This window comes from Aphelocoma coerulescens, chromosome 4 (genome assembly GCF_041296385.1).
Source record: "Aphelocoma coerulescens isolate FSJ_1873_10779 chromosome 4, UR_Acoe_1.0, whole genome shotgun sequence".
Taxonomy (NCBI): Eukaryota; Metazoa; Chordata; class Aves; order Passeriformes; family Corvidae; genus Aphelocoma; species Aphelocoma coerulescens.
The window spans coordinates 53130576-53149814 of NC_091017.1; the positions used below are offsets into that span (position 1 = coordinate 53130576).

General features: G+C 43.8%; 2 protein-coding genes across 6 annotated transcripts in view; both read left to right on the forward strand.

Annotated features, from left to right (window-relative positions):
• NFXL1 (nuclear transcription factor, X-box binding like 1) overlaps positions 1-7252 on the forward strand; it is a 49261-nt gene extending 42009 nt beyond the window's left edge. Inside the window, exons 21-22 of the mRNA XM_069014176.1 lie at positions 358-411; positions 5362-7252. Of these exons, the coding sequence (XP_068870277.1) occupies positions 358-411; positions 5362-5535 (228 nt within the window). The 3' untranslated portion in view covers positions 5536-7252. The remainder of the gene's footprint in view (positions 1-357; positions 412-5361) is intronic.
• Positions 7253-11168: 3916 nt separating this feature from the next.
• The window catches only part of CORIN (corin, serine peptidase), a 130128-nt gene continuing 122057 nt past the window's right edge, over positions 11169-19239 (forward strand). For 2 of the 5 annotated variants that reach the window (XM_069014182.1, XM_069014186.1), the window contains exon 1: positions 12029-12152. In XM_069014182.1, coding sequence (XP_068870283.1) covers positions 12078-12152 — 75 coding nt within the window. In that variant the 5' untranslated portion in view covers positions 12029-12077. The other 3 variants (XM_069014185.1, XM_069014184.1, XM_069014183.1) reach the window with 3 other exon arrangements.

Consider the following 19239-nt stretch of genomic DNA (forward strand, 5'->3'; position numbering starts at 1 on the left):
TGTATATGTTCAGGCTTCATAGTTATTTGTTATTGTAGGACCAAAATGGAATGCAGGTGCAAAGATTCAAGTATGTGGCATGTTTACATATTGACAATTTTTTCTGCACCATTTTTTTTCTTAATGCTTTCTAGCATTTAATTTGCTTTCTTGAACACTGCAAAATATTCCTACAGAATTATCAATTGTAACTCCCATGACTTCTTTTCATATGACTTTTGGATGGTGGAGTTCATTTGATGGAAAGTTTGCATACTTTTCCTGAGAACCATTCTATAGGAGTAATTATGACTCTGTAAGAAAATAGGTTTAGCTGCTGTTTACAACAGTTTATTATAACTTTGTATGTCTGGACAGATAAAAGAAGCAGAAGCCAAAGCTGCTCTTGAAGAGGAGAAGCGAAGACAACAGGTATTAACCTTTCTTTTTCCTCATCCACATCTTCCTGACCTTGTTCTTCTTAGTAAATAATCTAATTTACATGCAATTAAAGCAGTGTAGTTTTTAATGTGGTATGCACAGTCATTCCTGTCAGCTGGTCCCAGACTCTGTGTGATGTAAATTATTTACAATGGTTAAGAGATCACATTTTCCCAAACAATTTTCATAATTTTGTGCAAAATGGTAACCTTGTATTCCTATAACTTTGTATAATGTAATTTATTTTTAAAATACTAAGTACGCTTTTATTTTTAATCAAACACTTCATACAGCATAAACACCACAGAATGCTGAATACTGCAAGATTTAAATATTGGGTGAAGCTCCCCTTCTCCCCCCTCCCATCGTGAAAGAACAAGGACAGCTAAATGAGTCTTTGTCCTTCAAGGTCTCCAGGGTGGGGGGGAAACGTGTATTTACTGTAATTGCTGTTGGTGGCGAGGGTATGTGGTCGGCATTGTAATCCACAAAGCTGCTGTGCCAGCTGCCTGGAGGTGTGATAGTAATCACATTCAGGCTGACACTGCAAGCTCAGTTGGTGGTGATGGCTAGGTCAGGTTTGTCATCTGGAGTCTGCCCGCTTTCCAGCCAGTTCATGCATGTGTGCCTGTGCCTGAGTGAGCATTTGACACTAAATCGTATTCCAAGTCCAGTGTGTGCTTTCTGACTCCTTTTACTCAATTATCACAGCATCTATGTATTTAGCTTACCACTTGTGTTTTCACCTGCATGTCACACTGTTTTTATCAAGGGTCAGTGGCTTACTCCCTGCTTGACAGGGAGGGAGCAAGGGAGGCCTACGAGCTGATGCACTTGTGCCATTTCCCCAATCTCATTAGGATAGACAGTTTCTCTGTGGATCACCACTTCTGTTATACACACTTTGTAAGTTCTCTAAGCAATTAATGGAAGTGTTACATTTACAGTGCTCTGGCAAGGCCTGTTTTTGTTTGTCAGAGGGGAGCCTTGTCTTCTCATCCTGCAGGAAAAGCATGGTTATGTGTCTATTGTCCAGGGCACCAGGCACTGTTTTGTGATCATCCTGCAATGTTTATTGCAACATTGATATCTCAGCTGTCTACAGTATCGGACACATATTGCCTCATATAACTCCTAGACAGTTCATCTAATTCTTCTTGCTCTCTAAGCTGACCCTGAAAATGTTACTTCTGGCATATAGGTCAAGAAATGTAACTTGTGTACAGATGTCTGAAACACGTTGGGCAGAGGAAATCTGTAGGTATTGGTTCTGCAAGCTAAGTACTGAAATGTGCTAGTGGGCATTTAAACATGTAAAGGACACGCTTACAGTTCTAGAGCTAGAAAGCCAGAGTTGTGATTTTCGTCTTGCACTGAGTGTTTTCATGCATTCCAGAAGGCATCCCACCCAATTGCTAATGCTTCCTAATCAAAATCACTTACTTTCCTAGAGGGACTATAAGTTACCAGTAAAGGGTCTTCTCTGAAACAGTAGCAGATTCACTCCACCAGCATAGTGTGCTGGATTTTGGTTGGATTCTTCGGCAGTGATTGTTTCTCTCTGCAGTCACACCACCATTGCTTTCTACTTGCACATGCTGTGAACTCTCACAGTTCCAGCCCAACAGTAGTAACTTCATGCAATATATGGCAACTGCTCCTGCATATGTATTTTGTGATGGATGCAACTTCAGGGATAGAAAACTTCAGCTATACATAATGAACCCTATTTAAAGGTTAATTAAAGAGTTGGTAGTTATATAGTGCATTAGGAAGCAGTAGGACAAAAACAGTAAAAAAAGTACAGCTGTAACTAATAAATAGGCTCTAGAACTGCACACAAATACTAACCTCAACTACTGCAGCCTTTTTATGTAACATTGGTTCCTGTCCAATTTGAACTCATAATCTGCCATCTGTTGATGGGAATTGGAGGGCATCACTATCATAGGATGTTGAGTATATTTTTGAGTGCACTCCCTTCTGACAAAAGTTTGTGTGTTGTACCACCTTCCTCAATGACATTAGCACATTTTTAGAGTGTTCATTAGAACTGTTCATCTATTAGTCACAGTTTCTTAAACCTATTTTGATTAATACTTCATTAAATGTTTTATATACAAATTAGTGCTCTAGTAAGTCTGAGCATTTATATTTTGTTATTTGCTATATATAGTAACAACTTTTGCTCATACCATTTACAGATGGAATCACTTGTTTCTTAGTGGAAGAGACGGCTTGGCTAGGCTTCTTGTCATGGCCCTTGCAGCAAACTTTCCTTCTGCTTCTAATTCAGAGGCACCCTATGAGGCCAGGGTTTTCACAATTGCTAGATGTGGAAAAAAGATCAGTGCTTTGATTATTTAACAACTCAGACCAAGCTCTCTCTGTCCCTCACCATTGTAAAAGATTTGGTTACATTTTCAAGCTAACTGTTGAGAGTTTCAATACTGAAAGTTAGGGTCTTGAATCTGAAGTGTAATTTATTGAGTTGTATGAAAGATTTCGTTTCCTTTTTTTTTTGCACAAAGAAAAAATGTAAACAGATCCTTAGAAGTTAAAAAGTCAAGTATTCCCCTCCCCTATTAATAAAAATATAGGGTCACTTTCAGAAAATACACTTTGTGACTGTATAGTCACGGTTACTTGCATTCATTTAGCTACATTTTCCCATGGGAATGCTACTCCTTTCAGTGCAGGAAGAATATAGTGAATAACACATGAAAGAACAAAGTCCAGTGCCTGAGCAACACTAAACTAGAAGTCTTGAGTATAGAGTTTAAGTAAATAAATTTCATTTTACTTTTAATATGTTTATATACAGAGAAGTTAGTTTCTTATCTAAATAAAAACCCTGGGCTTGTTTAGCTTGAAAAGTTGAGGTTGTTTGAAGACTGGGCACAGCCATTACTTCAGAGGTCATTAAGGTGACACTTCAGGAATGTGACAGTTACCCCAAATCTGTAGGTAGCTTTTCAAGGATAGTGATGGCTTCTCTCTCATATTCTGTGCCTACAAATCTTTTTTCATTCTGTTTTTTGGTTTTTTTTATTATGTATTTATTTTTAGACAGGTTTTTACAGAGTTCACTAGGAAAGCAATTCAATAGCTATTACATAATTTTGTTTGAGCGCTGTATTTTAATTCAGATTATTGCAATTCATGGAGTTTTCTGCTTTTAAAATGTACAGATCACAAGCGTATAATAACTGTAGAAGCCCTAAATTTTACTTAGTGTCTATCTAAAATGAAATCCTGCCATGTTGTGTATAAAACCATAAAAACTCTGCCCTTGCCTCCAGATTTTGGATTTTGAAACACTGTTTCATTAAACATTCTTTGCTCTTCAAGGGAGGATTATCAAGTTGAGAGTAATCTTGTTTCAAGTAGGCTGTGTGACTGTCTGAACTCTTCTCCCATATCATCAGAGAGGTGCCCACAATTTCTGCCTTTACTAGGTACAAAGGAATAGACATCAAAATAGGTCCCTTTCTCCTGCTAACAGTGGTATCTGGCACAGGAAGGGAAGACCTGCTTTGTGACGCTCTGACAAATATTTGCTGTCAGTGGAGGAAGATCAGACACCAGGCAACCTTGAGTTCTGAGGGAAGATTTTATTTACTGAACTACTACCTGTCTATTTCCCAAAACAGTCTTATTCTCATTCTTTAATGCACCTACTGTATTGTCTTAGTCCCACTTCCTGGCAGCACTGCAGCAGTAGTCTGTAGTAGTATGTAGATTTATTTCCTCTCATGGCCAGGCTTTGTCTCTGTTCACTGTCCACGATTCCTCTGCTTCAGCTCAGTCTTGCACCTTTTTCTCAGCCAGTCCCGGCTTGCTGCGCTCTGCTACTCCCATCAGTTTTCCCTTTCACTCCATCTGGATTTTCTGCTCCCTAGTGCCTTGCACCATGTTTTCTCTAGTAGCTGACAACTTGACCAAAAATCCAGGTAATCATCAGACCTTTTCTGATTGTAGTCTGTCTCAGGTCTTTACAGCATCTTTTCTAATTTTCCTAGAAATTAGATGGCTTCTCATTGGAGCCTCATCCTAGTCTTTGCTCTTTATTCTAGGCTGTCTAGTTCTGGTTTTATTTCAGCTTTGTACCCTCAAATGAGTTTTGTCTGTATCCTCTTGGTGCCCTTTTAAAAAAATGTGGAGGGGGATGAGGAACAGGGATCAGAGGATCCTATTGTTTATTCCAGACAGGACCCTGAAACTGCCATTCTTTGTTGGAAGCCTGGCATTCTTACTTTAGTAATTGCTTTGCTCCATTTTTGGGCCTATGAGCATGGGCTTCTTATTGAAGGACATTATATACCTCCAACAGTCATATGAATGATTAAATGTTAAGGTATGACACTTAACAAATGGAATATTTTTGTGCATATCTAAGATTATAGCAATTAATCTAAAATTTAGTGAGCGTGCAAATATAAATAATTGAGGGAAATAGGATAGATTTTTAGTTATTTATGGTTTTATTAATTTATTTTTGGCAGAGTGCATCTTTATTATGAGGGGAGGTCTTTGAAGATTTCAGCCAGTGCTCTTATATAAGTTAGTAAAATAGCTTAAATGCACGCATGTTTTTTAATAGGAAAAAAAATGTATTTTAAACATATTTCATGGAAATAACAATCTTATTTTAGCTTAATATATTCAGCCTGAGTTGAAAAACTGAGCTTGTAAAACTTCAGTTGGCTGCATTTTTGGCAATATTTTTATAGGAAACTAAACAATGGTTTAATACTTGAAAGCAAAGTGCTTTGTACCTGTGGGATGTACTGTTACCATCCCATCTCTGAGATGTGCAACTTCCATTGGCTGACAGTTACTTTTACTAAATGTTAATTGGGAATGTTGCTTAAAATCTTCACATTTCCTTGTTTTTAATTCTGACACAAATGTCAACTACTTGTGGTTCTCTATATTTAGGCTGAACTGGAAGCTTTTGAAAACAGATTAAAAGGGCGAAGAAAGAATAAGAGAAGAAGGGATGAGATAGAAGTTGAACAATCATCGTGGCAAAAGTACAAGAACCTTATTATGCTGCCAGTGTTCGGAGTTGCTGTTGTGATGGTTGCATGGCTCATGGTCTACAATGACTGAAAACAACTCAATATTTAATATACCTCAGTTGGACTTTAGGTAGCTATTATCCTAGAATGTTAGTCTGTGTGTAACAGAACTTTATGCATAATATGTATGTATACTATTTGCTAAGAAAAATGCAGAGGGAAGAAATGTCACCTTTTGTGTTATTACATACACAGCACAAAACTGAATTTGGACACTGAAAGTAACAGTAGTTTCTAGTCTACTCTGACGTGCTGATAGTTTGACTGAGATCTGTTAACATCTATTAGTAATGTTATTTTTCCTTGTCTCCATTTCATAATAAGAATAGCTTAGTATAAAATGCTTTATTGAATATATGTTTCCTGTAAAATCAGCTTAGTGGTTTATTGAAGGTTAGTGTTCTTATGCCAATCTTTGTGTAGTATCACACAATAATGTCTGTGCTTCATGTCAGTTTTAATTATGACAACTAACAGGAAACCTTGGATCACTTAGGCTTGAATATTCTAGGCCTTGTTCAGAGCTTTGTTCAGAGAAAGGAAATGTGAACTATCTTTCAATTCAGCTATATTACAGCCGATACAGTGCCCCTCCTTAAAAACTGGGGGGTTTGCTTTTTCGTTGTTTCACCCCACCCCTTTTCTCAAAATTGAAGTAACTGAAAAGTTTCTTTAGTGGATAGATACACATGCTGAACATGGATGTGAAGTAGTTTCAGGGTACAGGGGTGCATTCTTACTGTTGCCCAATTGCCAGCAGAATAAAAACAATTTGAAATTGAACTTGAGTATCACCTGACTATTTGTATGAATAAATGTCAAAGTTGGATATATAACTATCCAGTTATGCAAAAGTGTAATTGGATAGTGTACCAATACAGTTATATGTTGTTCTGAAGCCATCTGGATGGTGCTTGGTAGTCACATTTAAACTATCTAGATAAACTTCTAAATGTTTTAAGTATTTTCTTACGCACAGTTTTGAATACCTTGCTTTAGGTTATCAGTATTGGTTGGTAGAACTGGAAGGTTTTCATCTGGCTTCAGAATTATCAGAGAAGCTATGTAGTCTCAGCTGAGAGACTGCAAGTTAAATTCAGGAATGGGGAAATCAGAAAACTGAATTTTTAAGCCTCTGCTGGAACTTTTTTGCTCATACTTGACCATTGCAAAGTGATTACAACCTGCTGCAAAAAATGGGGTGCAAAGCCAAAGGGTATTAGTAGTATGCCCTTGTAATTCAGGCATATAATTTAATCACAAATCTGCAAAAGCAGTGGGACCATTTGCTTGAGTTAGTAGAAAACATTGTGGTTTGCTTGAAAGCTCTTCTGGTTGATTTTGACTTACTTGTAAAGGGACCCAGTATTAATTTGAACAGATATCCAATTGTAATTCTGATTCAGCAGCAGGAAAATAAAACAGAAAAGCTGCAAAAAGGAGAAGCTTTTGATTGCATAGATTAAGAAAACAGGGAGAAAATCAAGTGTTTTTCAGTTTTTCACAGAAATTTGCTGAATGAGGAAAGAGGTAGGGAAAACTTGACAATATTTAACATGGATTGATGCTATTTTATAGTAGTTTGTTTTTTTTTTTTATTTGACATTTTAGAGATGCATATTAGTTATGTGTCAGACCATTAGTATTTAAAGTTGTAAAATTAATTGAAATTACACTATGCAAAGTTGAATTGAATTTCCTTATTTTCTAGTGTAAGAAATAAATACTTTTTCATATTGTTGCTTTAACTTTTTTTCTATCATATTAATGCCTGGAAGGTAATTCAAGATAGAGTTGTGTTTTCTTTAACAGAGTGAGGTGATGCTATTGTGTGACTGCATATGCCAGTAACTCTTCTATCACTAAGAGGAAAAGGAGAAATATTTTTATTCAGATGAAGTAAAATGTGATGGGTTATCCAAAAGTACAAAAAGATACCTTTCTGGATGAAATATGGAAATCAACATGAATGAAAACATTGTGGAAACAGCTTTTATCTTGCATGACTGTAACTAAATTTTCTATTTACTACTAGCTTTTTCTTTAAAACAAGTACAATGGAAAGTTTATCCTTGCTTCTACAGCAAAGAGAAGAAACCTCTCTCTAGAGAGTTATACGAATTAGCTATATTTGTTATATGTTTGAAGGAGTTCTTAGTATTCTTTTCTGCATATTTGTAGTATTTGTGGGAAATACTGGAGAGGAAAAGGCTTCTCATTGACCATCTTCATTAAATACTGCCATGCTTTCTTATTATAAAAATTCATTCTGTTCATAGCAAGCTATGTGTGAGTGGGCATATTCCCTTTCTTAAACGATTTGTATCTCTTCTGAACCTTGCATATGCAAGACTTACCTAGTTTTGAAATTTTACTCAAAATTGTTCTGTATATCTTATCCAACCATCTGAGTCATTTGCACTCTGTTGGTCTGCCTGCTGAACCAGATATTTATTTCTTGGCATAAAAAAAAGTGTGGGGGTTCGAGCAATCTGCAGTTTAATAAATCACTAGATTTTTGTTTGTTTCTCTAAAGTATTTTTATAGTTAATATTTTGCCTTTCTTTGGTTGGAGCTGCATGTTGTCAACGACCTTTGAAATAAAAGGTACAGATAAAATCACCTTTTATTCAATATTAATGAAAGATGGTAATTCTAGGAAAGAAATACTGAACTGAAGGTAGGGTTTGTTAGCAATTTATATGTAATGTACTGTTACATAATATAATGAGCAAATATTTTGAATGTTAACAGCTTACAAAAACAATGCATATTGATACGTTAAAACAAATTATATAACGTGACCTGCTGTTGAAGCAATAAAAGCCTGATGATGACTTAACATGAAGAATATTTAGCTATGTGTAAAATAAAAAAAAATTGGGGCTTTTCTGATTCTGGATGCATTCTGATGAGAATTCATCCTTCCACTGAGTCAAGGTTCTTACAACTTGTTGTTTGGAATTGGGAACTCCTAGGGCAAGTTTGTTCCCTGTAACAATATCAAATCCATTGTGTGTGTTAATTTAATGTAAAAACCAAGTCAGACAAGAAATGTATCAGAAACGACTTGAAAAAATTGTTTGTTCTCAAGGACTGGTGTAGTGAAGCAGCAAACTTCCCAGGTAATGATGACTGACATACTGCAGCCCAAGTTTTAGGTATGCTTTTTGTCCCCTTCTCTGGTAGTTCTTACTGCTCACATTAATGCTGGAATTATGTAATTGTGTTCCTTCATGTTACTGCTCTGACAAAATTGTGAGAGTGGGTTGGGGAAGTCGATTAAGATAAAACAAGTGGGAATGGACTTAGTAGCTGATTTTTTTGGCCGCATAGGGAGAAATATAGCTGATTTATTAGACATTCTGACCTTAACTGACCTTAACTACTAGAGAAGGAAATGCTACTAAGCAGATAGCACCAAAATTTGTTCATAAAAGCATCTATGTTTGATCGTGGCTTTAAAGCAGTGAGCTCTGAGTTTATAATCTCAGCAGTAGCTCAGGCTCCAAAACATACCTGCTCTGTGCCAGCTTTCTCTGAGTGATGAGCTTGTGTGTTGTGAGGTTAGAGCACAGAGATGCTTGGTCTGAAGTGTGTTCCAGTGCCAGGCAGTGGAAGCTTGATGTGTGGGGCGGCTGCTTTCTGGTGTGTGCTTTAGGGTGGAGCATTCTTGTTTGGACAGTTCATGCGTGGCCCTGTCCTCATTTTCATTTAGTTTGGCTATCCCTCTTCTGCTTAGGTTTCATCCTGTTACCAATGAGCATTTAAATTGCTCCCTTCTCTTGCTTCGTGAATATAAATTTGTATTCCTATCTGCCCTTATTCAAGTAAATTAGTTGTTCTAGAGAACTGGAGAATGAAGAACCTGTAGTGATTTGTATTTCCTAGGAAGGGAAATGCAAGGTGAAAATTAGGGAAAAAGTCAAATGAAGTCAAATTACTTGTAAGATAATGAGATATGCTTCTTTCTACAAGTGGTTACATGTTAATGAATTATTTGAACACTGCATTAAAATGTCTATATGCCACGGTACCAGAAAACAAGTCTGTGGTATGGATAGTGTATGAATATGAACTGTGATACATCAAACGCAAATGTAAGGTAGGCTAAACAGCAGCTGTGTAGAAATAAATCGTAGTCTGAGGGAACTGTGGCTCTATTCGACCAAGTATTATTTAAGCTAGATAATGGTTGTGTATGCAGTGATTTCCATAAAATCACCAACAAACCAGAACTCAGGCTTTTTGTGCTGCTGAATCTTGTGAAACGCAAGTTTCAGTGGCTCTCCTATTGGAGGAAATTAGTATATTAGGAGTCAAGATTGGCTTGGGGTTTAAAATTCACAGTTCTACAGCTGAAGAGAAGCCATCCTCAGCCAAGGCCAAGCTGTTTTTGCAGTCTGAACCATGTACTGCACCTCTTAGATACAAGTTTTCATTTATTGTTATTAGAATTTTTGACAGGGCTACCTAGTCTCTGCTATGATTCACAAATTTGATTTCTGCATTACAGCACTAAATATTTGTTGTTTTACATTAGCAATATTTTGCATAAATGGTCTTGCTTCTCTCTTTTTCCATGCTTTTCCTATTTTTTGTGCAATTGTTTTAAAGTGACCACTGTTTTCCGCCAGATATTGGAGGTTGGGTTTGGAGAGATGTTTGGTTGGTTGGGTAAAAAGTGCAGCCCTGAATTACCATGAGCAGGAGCCTCCTAAATACATTGGTGCTCCAGAAGCACGGAGAACCCTGTCTGCACCATAAAGTTTTCCCACAAAGTAACAGGTCCTGAATCTGAAGTATGGAAATACAGACATCCGGAAAGGAAACTGGGGGAAAAAAGCTAAGAAATGTTAATCTTATTTATATATAAGCATATATAATATAATTTGTTTATATTTACAAAAATAAACACTGTTATTTGGGGTATCACCCTCACTAATTATCAAGAGTGGTGACAGGGCTGGAAGCCGTATCCATGGAGAGGTGGTGGTTCACCTTTTCTTGGGTGTTTTCTGATTCACATTTTGAATGATAGCATTTCAGAAGTGCTAAATCATGCACAGTAAAACTGGAAGCCTTTCTGGTTTATAAATGTCATCTCAGAACTCAGCTGCAGTGCCAGTGATATCTTTCTGTGACTCTTGGAAGGGTCCTGAACTGTTTCTATTCTGATAGGACCCACTTCTGCCCCTTTTGTACTCCTTGTTTTGCCTTTGTCCTGTTGACTTTATCATTCTTGGATAGTGCTGGTGAGCTCCGTTTTGTGCACAGACGGGGGCTTCAGTCAGACTTGACATCTTTGAATGCAGATACAGGGCAAGGGGACAAATACATCAAATGCAGGTCTTAAAAGCTGATATCTCATGGGGATGGAATATTCGCTCTGTCATTTGTACCTTCAGGCGGCACTTGTCTCTTGGTCTGCGAATTTTGCTTCTACGGATAGGCAAAAACCAGGACATTCCTCCAGCTCCGGATCGTTGGGGCCGGTCAGGGCTGGGACCGGCGCGGGGACAGGGGGTAACGTGGTCGGGTCGCTGCTGTCCTCCCGCGCAGCGCTTCCTCGCAGGGGAGGGACGGGGCACGGCAGGCTTGGCGCCAGGGGGCTGGAACCGGAGCCTTCCTGCGGGCAAGGAGCTGGAGAAACCTGTCGTTGGCTCCGGGAGAGCTTCCTGCTGCCGGAGCTCCTTCCCGTCTGCTGCTGCGGTACCAGCGCCGCTTTCAGCTCTCCTTGGAGCCTTAGAGGCTGGGCTGCGACAGGCCAGCCTGTGTGCTACAGAGGGAAGCGTTGCAGCCCCTGCAGCAGGCGCGAAACTCTCCGTCCCTGGGCTGAAAGGGAAAGCCTTTGCCTGAACGTAAAATAAAGCTCATCCAGAAGCCAGGTGCGTCCTCTGGCACCCAGGGAAGTCCACCTGGGAATCGCAGATGAATTAAGGGACCCGGGAGTCTGGCCCGCGCTTGCCTACCTCCGCTCTGAACTCTGCGCCTCGACCCGGCGGGCCAAGAGCGCTTGCAGGTCCATGCGCTGGGCTGGCTTCGGATCGCTTCAGCCCCAAGTGCGCGTCCGGGCGGCCCGGGAGCCAGGGCGCGGCGGAGCCCCGGCGAGCCAAGGTAAGGGGTGCGAGGGGCGAGCTCCGCGTGTTCTTGCCCCCTACATCGTCTCTGACTCAGGCTTGTCTTGCCACCTGAAGCCCTTCGCAGCGTGACGAGGCGTCCCTTAACCGAGGGATAGCGGGGGAAGGAGGGGGACCGCGAAGGCTGTGCCCACTTCATCCGCTCTCCCTGGGGGAGGCTTTAGGGCGAAATTAGCAAGTGGGCTGTCTCTCAGCTTGTCCCCAAGGGGTAGAGCCTTGTGTGCGAAAGGGGTGGGGATGTGGCTCTTTCTCGCGGAGGTTTATTATTATTGGGTGGAGGAGCGGGGAGGGGAGTCTGCAGAGCAGACAAAATGCGGAGCCCTCCCCGCAAGTGTGTCTGTGCGGGAGTCGGGTGGACGCGGCTCGTCAGAGACCGAGGTAGAGAAGGGTGAGGGGGCGGCCAAAGTGGAGAGGGGTCAGCAGCAGCCAGAGCATGCTCTCCACGCAACAGTTCCCTGCCCTGCCTGCGGAGGAGGAGCGCTACCGGCAGGTTCTCTCCGCCAGCCGGGTAAGGCGAACCTTAGGGCGCTCTCCTCCGCGCCGGGAGCTGCCTGGGGACCGCGGGCCGGGGTACTGGGAGGGCGGCTGGCTCCGCCGCTCGGCGACCCCCGGGCTGCGGGCGGGGGCAGCGCGCTCAGGGGACACCCCCGGCCGCCGCCGGCCCGGCGGGCAGTTCCCGAGCGCGGCGCACAGCCTGCGCTGCCGCCGCGGGGCTGAGCGGCAGGTTGCTCGGGCAAGCGGAGAAGGGGCAACCCCCTCCCCGAGCCCGCCGAGCTTTTGTAGCGAGAGCGGACCCGTGGCTCGCTGGCAGGGACGGGGCCATGTCCCCCGGAGGCGCGGGCTGGGGGGCGGCCGGGGACAAGTGACCGCCCGCGCCCAGCCTGCCGCGATGGGGCAGTCCCGGAGCGCTCCAGGATCTAAACTTGTGGGGACGCTCCAGGGACGGCTGCGTTCAAGAGGCGCGGGATGCAGGTGAGCCGCAGCCAACAAGCGCTCGTTGTCGGCGTCTCAGGGAGAGCCGAGCAGAGCCCTGGCCCCGGCTCTCTCACCAAGTCGGCGCGGAAGATCAGCGGGGCTGCTATGCCCTTTAAATGCCCTGTCGCTGGAAGGAGCGGGGAAGAGTTGGCCGAACCCGACGGCAACAGGTCCGGCCAGGATTTGCAAGAACAAACTTTGGGCTTAACCTCTGGTAGGACTGTCATGGCAGCTCCATCGGCGGCCGGGCTCCCGGAGAGCCGATGCGCCGTGAGCCTGGCGCGGTGGTTGCCCCCCGGCATCAGCTAGAGCTGGCTTTACCCTTGCGTCGGCGCACCTTGGGGTCGGGTGGAGGGACCCGGACCCCCTCCTACGGCTGTCCGGCGGGATGGTACCGCTGGTCGCCACCACCCACGGGAGGAGGTTATCCCGTACAGGGTCACAGAGGGGGCAATTGATCCTTCCAGGCAGAACCACGCCTGTGTGGTTGTAAGAGTCCGAAGGGGATAGCGCGGGTGTGAGCAGTCTTCCAGCGCACACCTGGGAGGAGGAATGAGGGGGTCTGCCCTTATGGGAGAGGCTGCATAAGAGGGGGCGAGAGGGAACTTGCAGAAGGTGGCTGCCGCGTTTGTGCGAACTTGCAGGGTCGGTCCCCCCAGCCTGCCCTTCCCTCCGGGAGCCGGGAAGCAGGTGTCTCCCCAGTGTCCCCGGTGCGGGGGGGGTTGTCAGAGGGGCAGACGCGGCGGGGACCGCAGCTGCACAGCGGGGCCGGTGTGGAGCCCACGGCGAGAGGGAGCGTCCGCAGGGAGGGACCGGCTGTCCTCTCCCTCTCCGCCGCCGGGAGGGACCGGCGAGGGCCGCGCAGGAGTGCTGAGCCTGATGCGCGGCACTTGCGGAGAGGGCGAGGGAGCTTCTCGCGCTGTCACACTGATCGTACGCGACCGAAACAGCACAGCTGCGGATTTCACAAGTTTATAAACATGGCAGTACACTTTAGTAATATCATTGCTCCACTTGATTTAAAATGCAGAATCCTTGGATGCATTTCATGGCAGGCGATTAATTAATTAACTTAAATTACTAACAGTCGGGTTGAGATGGTGAAACTCTGAGGTGAAATCAAATATCAAGAGCTTTTAATGCATTCACGGGATCTCTTGGGAAGTTTTGGCTTTCAGCAGTAAGAGTATGGTAGTGGATTTTTCCATATGGCTACATACACCCTTCCTGTGCTCCTAAAAGATGGGCCAGTCAGCAGGACTAAATTCTTTAGTTTGTTTTTGTAATGGATGCTCTAGTTGGAGACCTCTGTTATAAGCTTGGATACTGTGACACAGGGGTGAATTAATGTGTCACTGAGATAATCCAAGCAACTAAAAAGTAGTAATACAAGAAATTAGAGAACTGTATCCCTATAAAAGCTGGTGACATCCCTAGAGGATCTTGGACATCAAGGTTCTGTAGAAAGATGGGGGCTTCTCCAGGTGAACAAGGGAATCCTAAACAGTGTTCAAAGCTCTTTTAGAAATGAAGTGTTCATGAATTTTCTCCCTCCTCCAAAGGCCATTTATGGAGTACCCCAACAGGCGGATGGGTCTTTCTGCCCGGGGACAAGCCCAGCCCTTCAAGTCCACATATAATCCTCACTCAGCATGCATTTTTAAGGAAGCCACTAGCACTCATTTTCCTGAGAAGGCTTTAATGGTGATGAGCCAGGCAGCACAGCATGCTTTCCCATATTAGAGGAGTTTGCTTGTGCTCTTAGTATCTCAGGACAAAATATTGTTTTTCCTGAGTCTTTTGGAACTGGAGCTATAAAATACTGAAGAAAACATTCACTTCCTTTCCACAAGTCTTAGCTGGCACTTGACTGTATGTAGATAACTTGAGTGTCTGGTGAATTCAAAGTATTGTATGTAGATGGTTTGATATGTGTCATTATTGGAGGTGTTCTGTAAAATGTGCACAGGGCAATTTAATATATCTTTTTTATTGTTTGGCTGTTAATTATGTATTAGATGACATCTGCAGATACAAGTGAAAGCCAGGACTGTTAACAGTGCCAGTAATTATTTAAAAATGTGGGTTTACTTGAATTTAGGAATTGCCCTTTTTTTTCTTTTTTCTTTTCCTGCTAAGCTGATATACATATTTAGGTCTTAGCACTCAGCTCCTTTGAGAAACATTACTGTCCTGCCATTACATTAAGTCCGTGTATTGCCAGAAACACAATTTCTTGTCATTACTCACATAGCCAGACAAGAAGTGTGTGCAGAGGCTGAGGTGGATAAGCACCTAGACAGAAATCTCATTTGTCAGGAGAATGGTCCTTTCAAGAGAAGGTGGAACAGGCAAGGGAATGTTGGGATGGTGATATTTGGCAAAGAAATCCAGTGGCTTCTACTCAACTACTCTAACCAACAAATGCTGAACCACAAACAAACCCTTCGTACACAAGCAGGAAGACAGCACTTCAATCAGTGTGGCTAAGTGGCTGTTTGAGCTCTGTGAACTTTTGTCGTGCTGAGGGCCAGCAGATTCAGGTCATCCCAATCCAGGAGACACAATAAAAGTACTACTGGCACTTCCTTAAGAGGTGCTGTGGCTTTGACTCCACCTGGACCAGGAGGCCCTGAGTACCAGGTCATCTGCTTTCAGGCTGAACAGGTCATGCTGTTATAGAGTTACATACAATGGCACTATCTCCTAGTGTGGTCAGGTTTTAAAAGATGGTGGCTATAGCTACATTTTGTGGGAAGAGTCTGAATCCTGTCAGCATGTCAGGTATCCTCAGCAAGTGCTTACAAGGCCAGATGAATGTCTTGTTTCTGAATGCCAGCCAGGGTTTGGCAGGGGTGGATGGCAGGCCACTTGCAGCAGGGCAGTTTTAGACTTGCACATGCAGCTTAGGCCCTTCCAAATGAGCCTGCCAGACACCTACTGATATTTAAATGCCTTCAGGATGAAGCAGATAAGCAGCAGGACGTGAGGGGCGCAGTCTGACTACAGTTTGAAATACTGATGCTTGTAGTCTGTCCCAGTTTTTTTCCCTATCAAAAAGAAATGGACCTCATAAGTGGCAGGCTGGGTACATACAGTTCTTCTGTGCCAGGAGAGAAGCGTGGGTGATAACCCACTGTGAAGTGATGGATTGTCACGGTAGGACAAAGAAAGCTTAAACCCTCCTTGTAAAGGTCTTCAACTCAGAACAGTGACTGAAGGCAGTATCCAGATAGCTCCAGCCTGACTACTCTCATTGCCTCTGAATTTTTAATTCTCTTGGCCCTCCACAGTCAGTTGTCTTGTGAGCGTGTGCAGTTTCACCTAGAACTGTCCTGACCCTCAGTCTGGGTACCAGGGCACAAGAGCCCCGCCGCCCCCACTTGCTGGGACCTGTAACTGCGGGTGCCAGCACGTACGTGGGGTGCGCCCTCACTCCCCGAGGGGCCGCATGAGTTAAAGTGGAGGAAAAGAGGGAAGGAAGAGCACCTGGCCTTTGTCCCTTTGGCTCTCGTGGCAGCAGCCCCCGTGTCCAGCGGGCTGGGGCTCCCCCACCACGGCCGCCTCGCCCGGCTGTGCTGAGGGCGAAGCGGGGGCTGCTCCTGGGTGCCTCTCCCAGTCCGCAGCCCCGCGGCAGAAGAATACGATGCCGATCGCATCCTTTCCCTCAGTCCCCCGCCCTCTATAAATAACTCTGGCTGAGCTGACCTGTCAGATTCCCCCAGCAGAGCGGATCCCCTGACCCGGGCCGCCTGCAGTGGAAAGTCTGAATGCAAAACATACCGTAGTAAAAATAGAGCGGCCGGGGAGCCCCGCCGGCAGGTCCCGGCAGCTCTCGGTGCCGCACCGGGCCCGGCTCTCGCTGTCCCCTGGGCTCTCCCGTCAGCACTGAGAGCTTCCCCCTGCTCCTAAATCTATGTACACTTTAATGCCCCCATGGTGAATGCTTTTCTTGCTGTCAGATGGAAGCATAATTCATTTTTGCTGCGGAACAGATAGCTCCCTTTCCAAGTAGCGTTTTTAATTTCGGCTTGTCTTTCTACCCAGCAAAGATGAAAGAAATACGAATAATGGTTTAATATCCTAAATGTAAAAATAATAATGAGATAACTGTCGAGCAAGAGCTTCTCATTTCAAAAAGAGGTGAGAATGTTGCTACCTCTGCAGTCTGAATTAGTTTCCATCCTGTGCCTACCTTATGCAGACAACTGCTCCCCTGAAGGGATAGATGCTCCTTGGCTATGGTTTCAAGCCATTATAATTTAAAGCAAGGCTTGTAACTAAATTGTGCATATGTTACTTCTGGTTGTTTTACCCGCAAAATTTGAATATCTGGAGGTTGAAGCCAGCAATACACACCAGAAAGCACTGTCTGATGCTGTTATGCCTCATCCTTCTGGTGCATCCATGTCACAGTTCTTGGCCCTCAGTGCCTGCCGGAGCACAGCCGACTCTGGGGGTGATGGTGGCATGGCCTCAGCCCACAGTTAAGCACGACATGGCCACTTGCTCTCTCCCTACCCCGTCCTGCGGGATGGGGGGAGAAAATAGAAAGAATGAGAAAGCTCATGGGTAAAGATAAAGGCTAGGTGATCACTTCCTGATTACCATCATGGACAAAACAGACTCAAGTGGAGTAAATTAGGTTATTACTGATTAATACCTATTGACTGATTCAGATATTGTGAGACAAAAACAAAAAAAGAAGCATTAAAACACTTCAGGGAAACACCTCTCGTTCTCACTTCCCAGACTTAACTTCACTCCAGACTCCTCTCCCTCCCCCTTGTTTTCACCACAGGTGGCACTCAGTCCCTTCATTGAGGCAATGAACAGCGCAGGGAAGGACTGTGGTTCTCTGCTACTTCTTTGATCTTATTCATCCTCTGCTCCGGTGTGGATCCTCTGTGGGCTGCAGTCCTTTTGGGAGTATTTGCTCTGGTATGGAGCACATACTTCTCTGACCTTGGTGTTGGCACTGCTGTTTCTCACTCTTTTTCTACTTCTCTGCCTGTGCGGTGTTTATGCCCTTTCTTAAATACTTTTTCACAGAGGCACCACCAGCTTGGCTGACGGGCTCAGCTGTGTCCTGTGGTGTGTATCTATGTGGAACTGGACATATCTGGCACACAACAGCTCCTGTTCTCTTTTCAAGGAGGCCAACCTTGCAGTCCCCCCGCTGCCAGCAGCTTGCCACTTATATGGATGTCCGTGTAATTGGGGCAGAAGTGGTGGCCAGAGTACTGACCAGAGCAGCAGTGCTGCCTCTGTGGTTCTCTGCTTCCCTGTCCCTCTTCCCCTATCCCTGAAGCATGAAGGGATGAAAATAATCCAGCCATCCTTTAGTTCCTTTTCATCATCTCTGTCATTAGAGTGGAACTTTTGCAGCATCTGCTTGTTTGGGTGCCACACAGTTTACAGTTCTCTGGTTTTGTTAGAATTGTTTCCAGCATGCATAAGGTAGTTTTTTAGCATGTTGCCCTCTAGAAAGTGAATAGAGGCTGAAAATCAGATACTGGCAGAGCTGCTTTTGAATGGTGAAATTTATGCTGTGATGGTTCAAGCCCTGCCCCCGGGGGACACAGCTCCTGTAAGTCTGTGGGAAAAAAGACTCTCAAGTTGCATCACTGCAGGTGCTCCTGTAAGGTATTGCTCTGCCAGAATTCCAAGGCTAACTTTTTCTTGCAAAAGAAGTATTTTTTATATCCGACATTTAATTCATCTTCACCTAGTCCTTTAAGGGAGAAGGTAGAGTTTCCTTTTTTTAGGACTGCATGAGATTTCATCTACTCCAATTCACGTGTTGTAGTTCAGGGAGTTTCCAGCGTTCAGTGGATGGCTCTCTTGCTTTGGGACTGATTGGTGAGTGATTGTCAAAGACTGTCTTTTCCTTCTTCCCTTTCTAAAAGCTGTAACACTCAGTTCTGCCATATACAGAACCCAGTGTTTTAAAAACTAGTGTGGTAGAATCTTTCACAACTTATTTGTTTGATGCCAGAGAGAGATTTGACTTAGCAGTGATTTAACAGCAGTAGTAACTGCCCAGAGCAATTCCTGTTACTGTTCATCACCTCAAAGAACTCCTAGTTTCAAAATAGCCTATACTGTCACTCCAATGTTATTGAAAGTTACTTGATAACATCACAGACTCAGGAAGCATTTCCTGAGGAAAGAGACTCTCATTTCCCCCCTTTTCTGCCTCTGAGTGAAGCAGTGAGAAATCGCTTATATGCTCCCTGCATTGTTCATCTCATTAGATTTCAGAAAGCAGTCAGGTCATTCTCTTGGAAACAAAACCACTAGTAGATAGCATTGAGGAGTTTTCCATCCCACAGATCTCAGTCCTGCAGCTCTGCATCCATGTAATAGTATAGCATATAGCTGTAATACACAATTATGTCTTCTCCAGACTTCCATGGGACAGTGGAGCAACATGGAGATGTCTTCCATTGCTGTTGCTTTTGCTGTCAAATTTTTTGCTGGGTGGATTATTTTGCCTGTGCTAAAATTGTCCTGAAACCAGTGTCACCTGGAGATTATAGAAGCAGCACATGCTACAGTTCTCAGGCTTTTTCCAACCTCCTGCATTTTCACATCTCAACGAAGAAACACAGACAGCT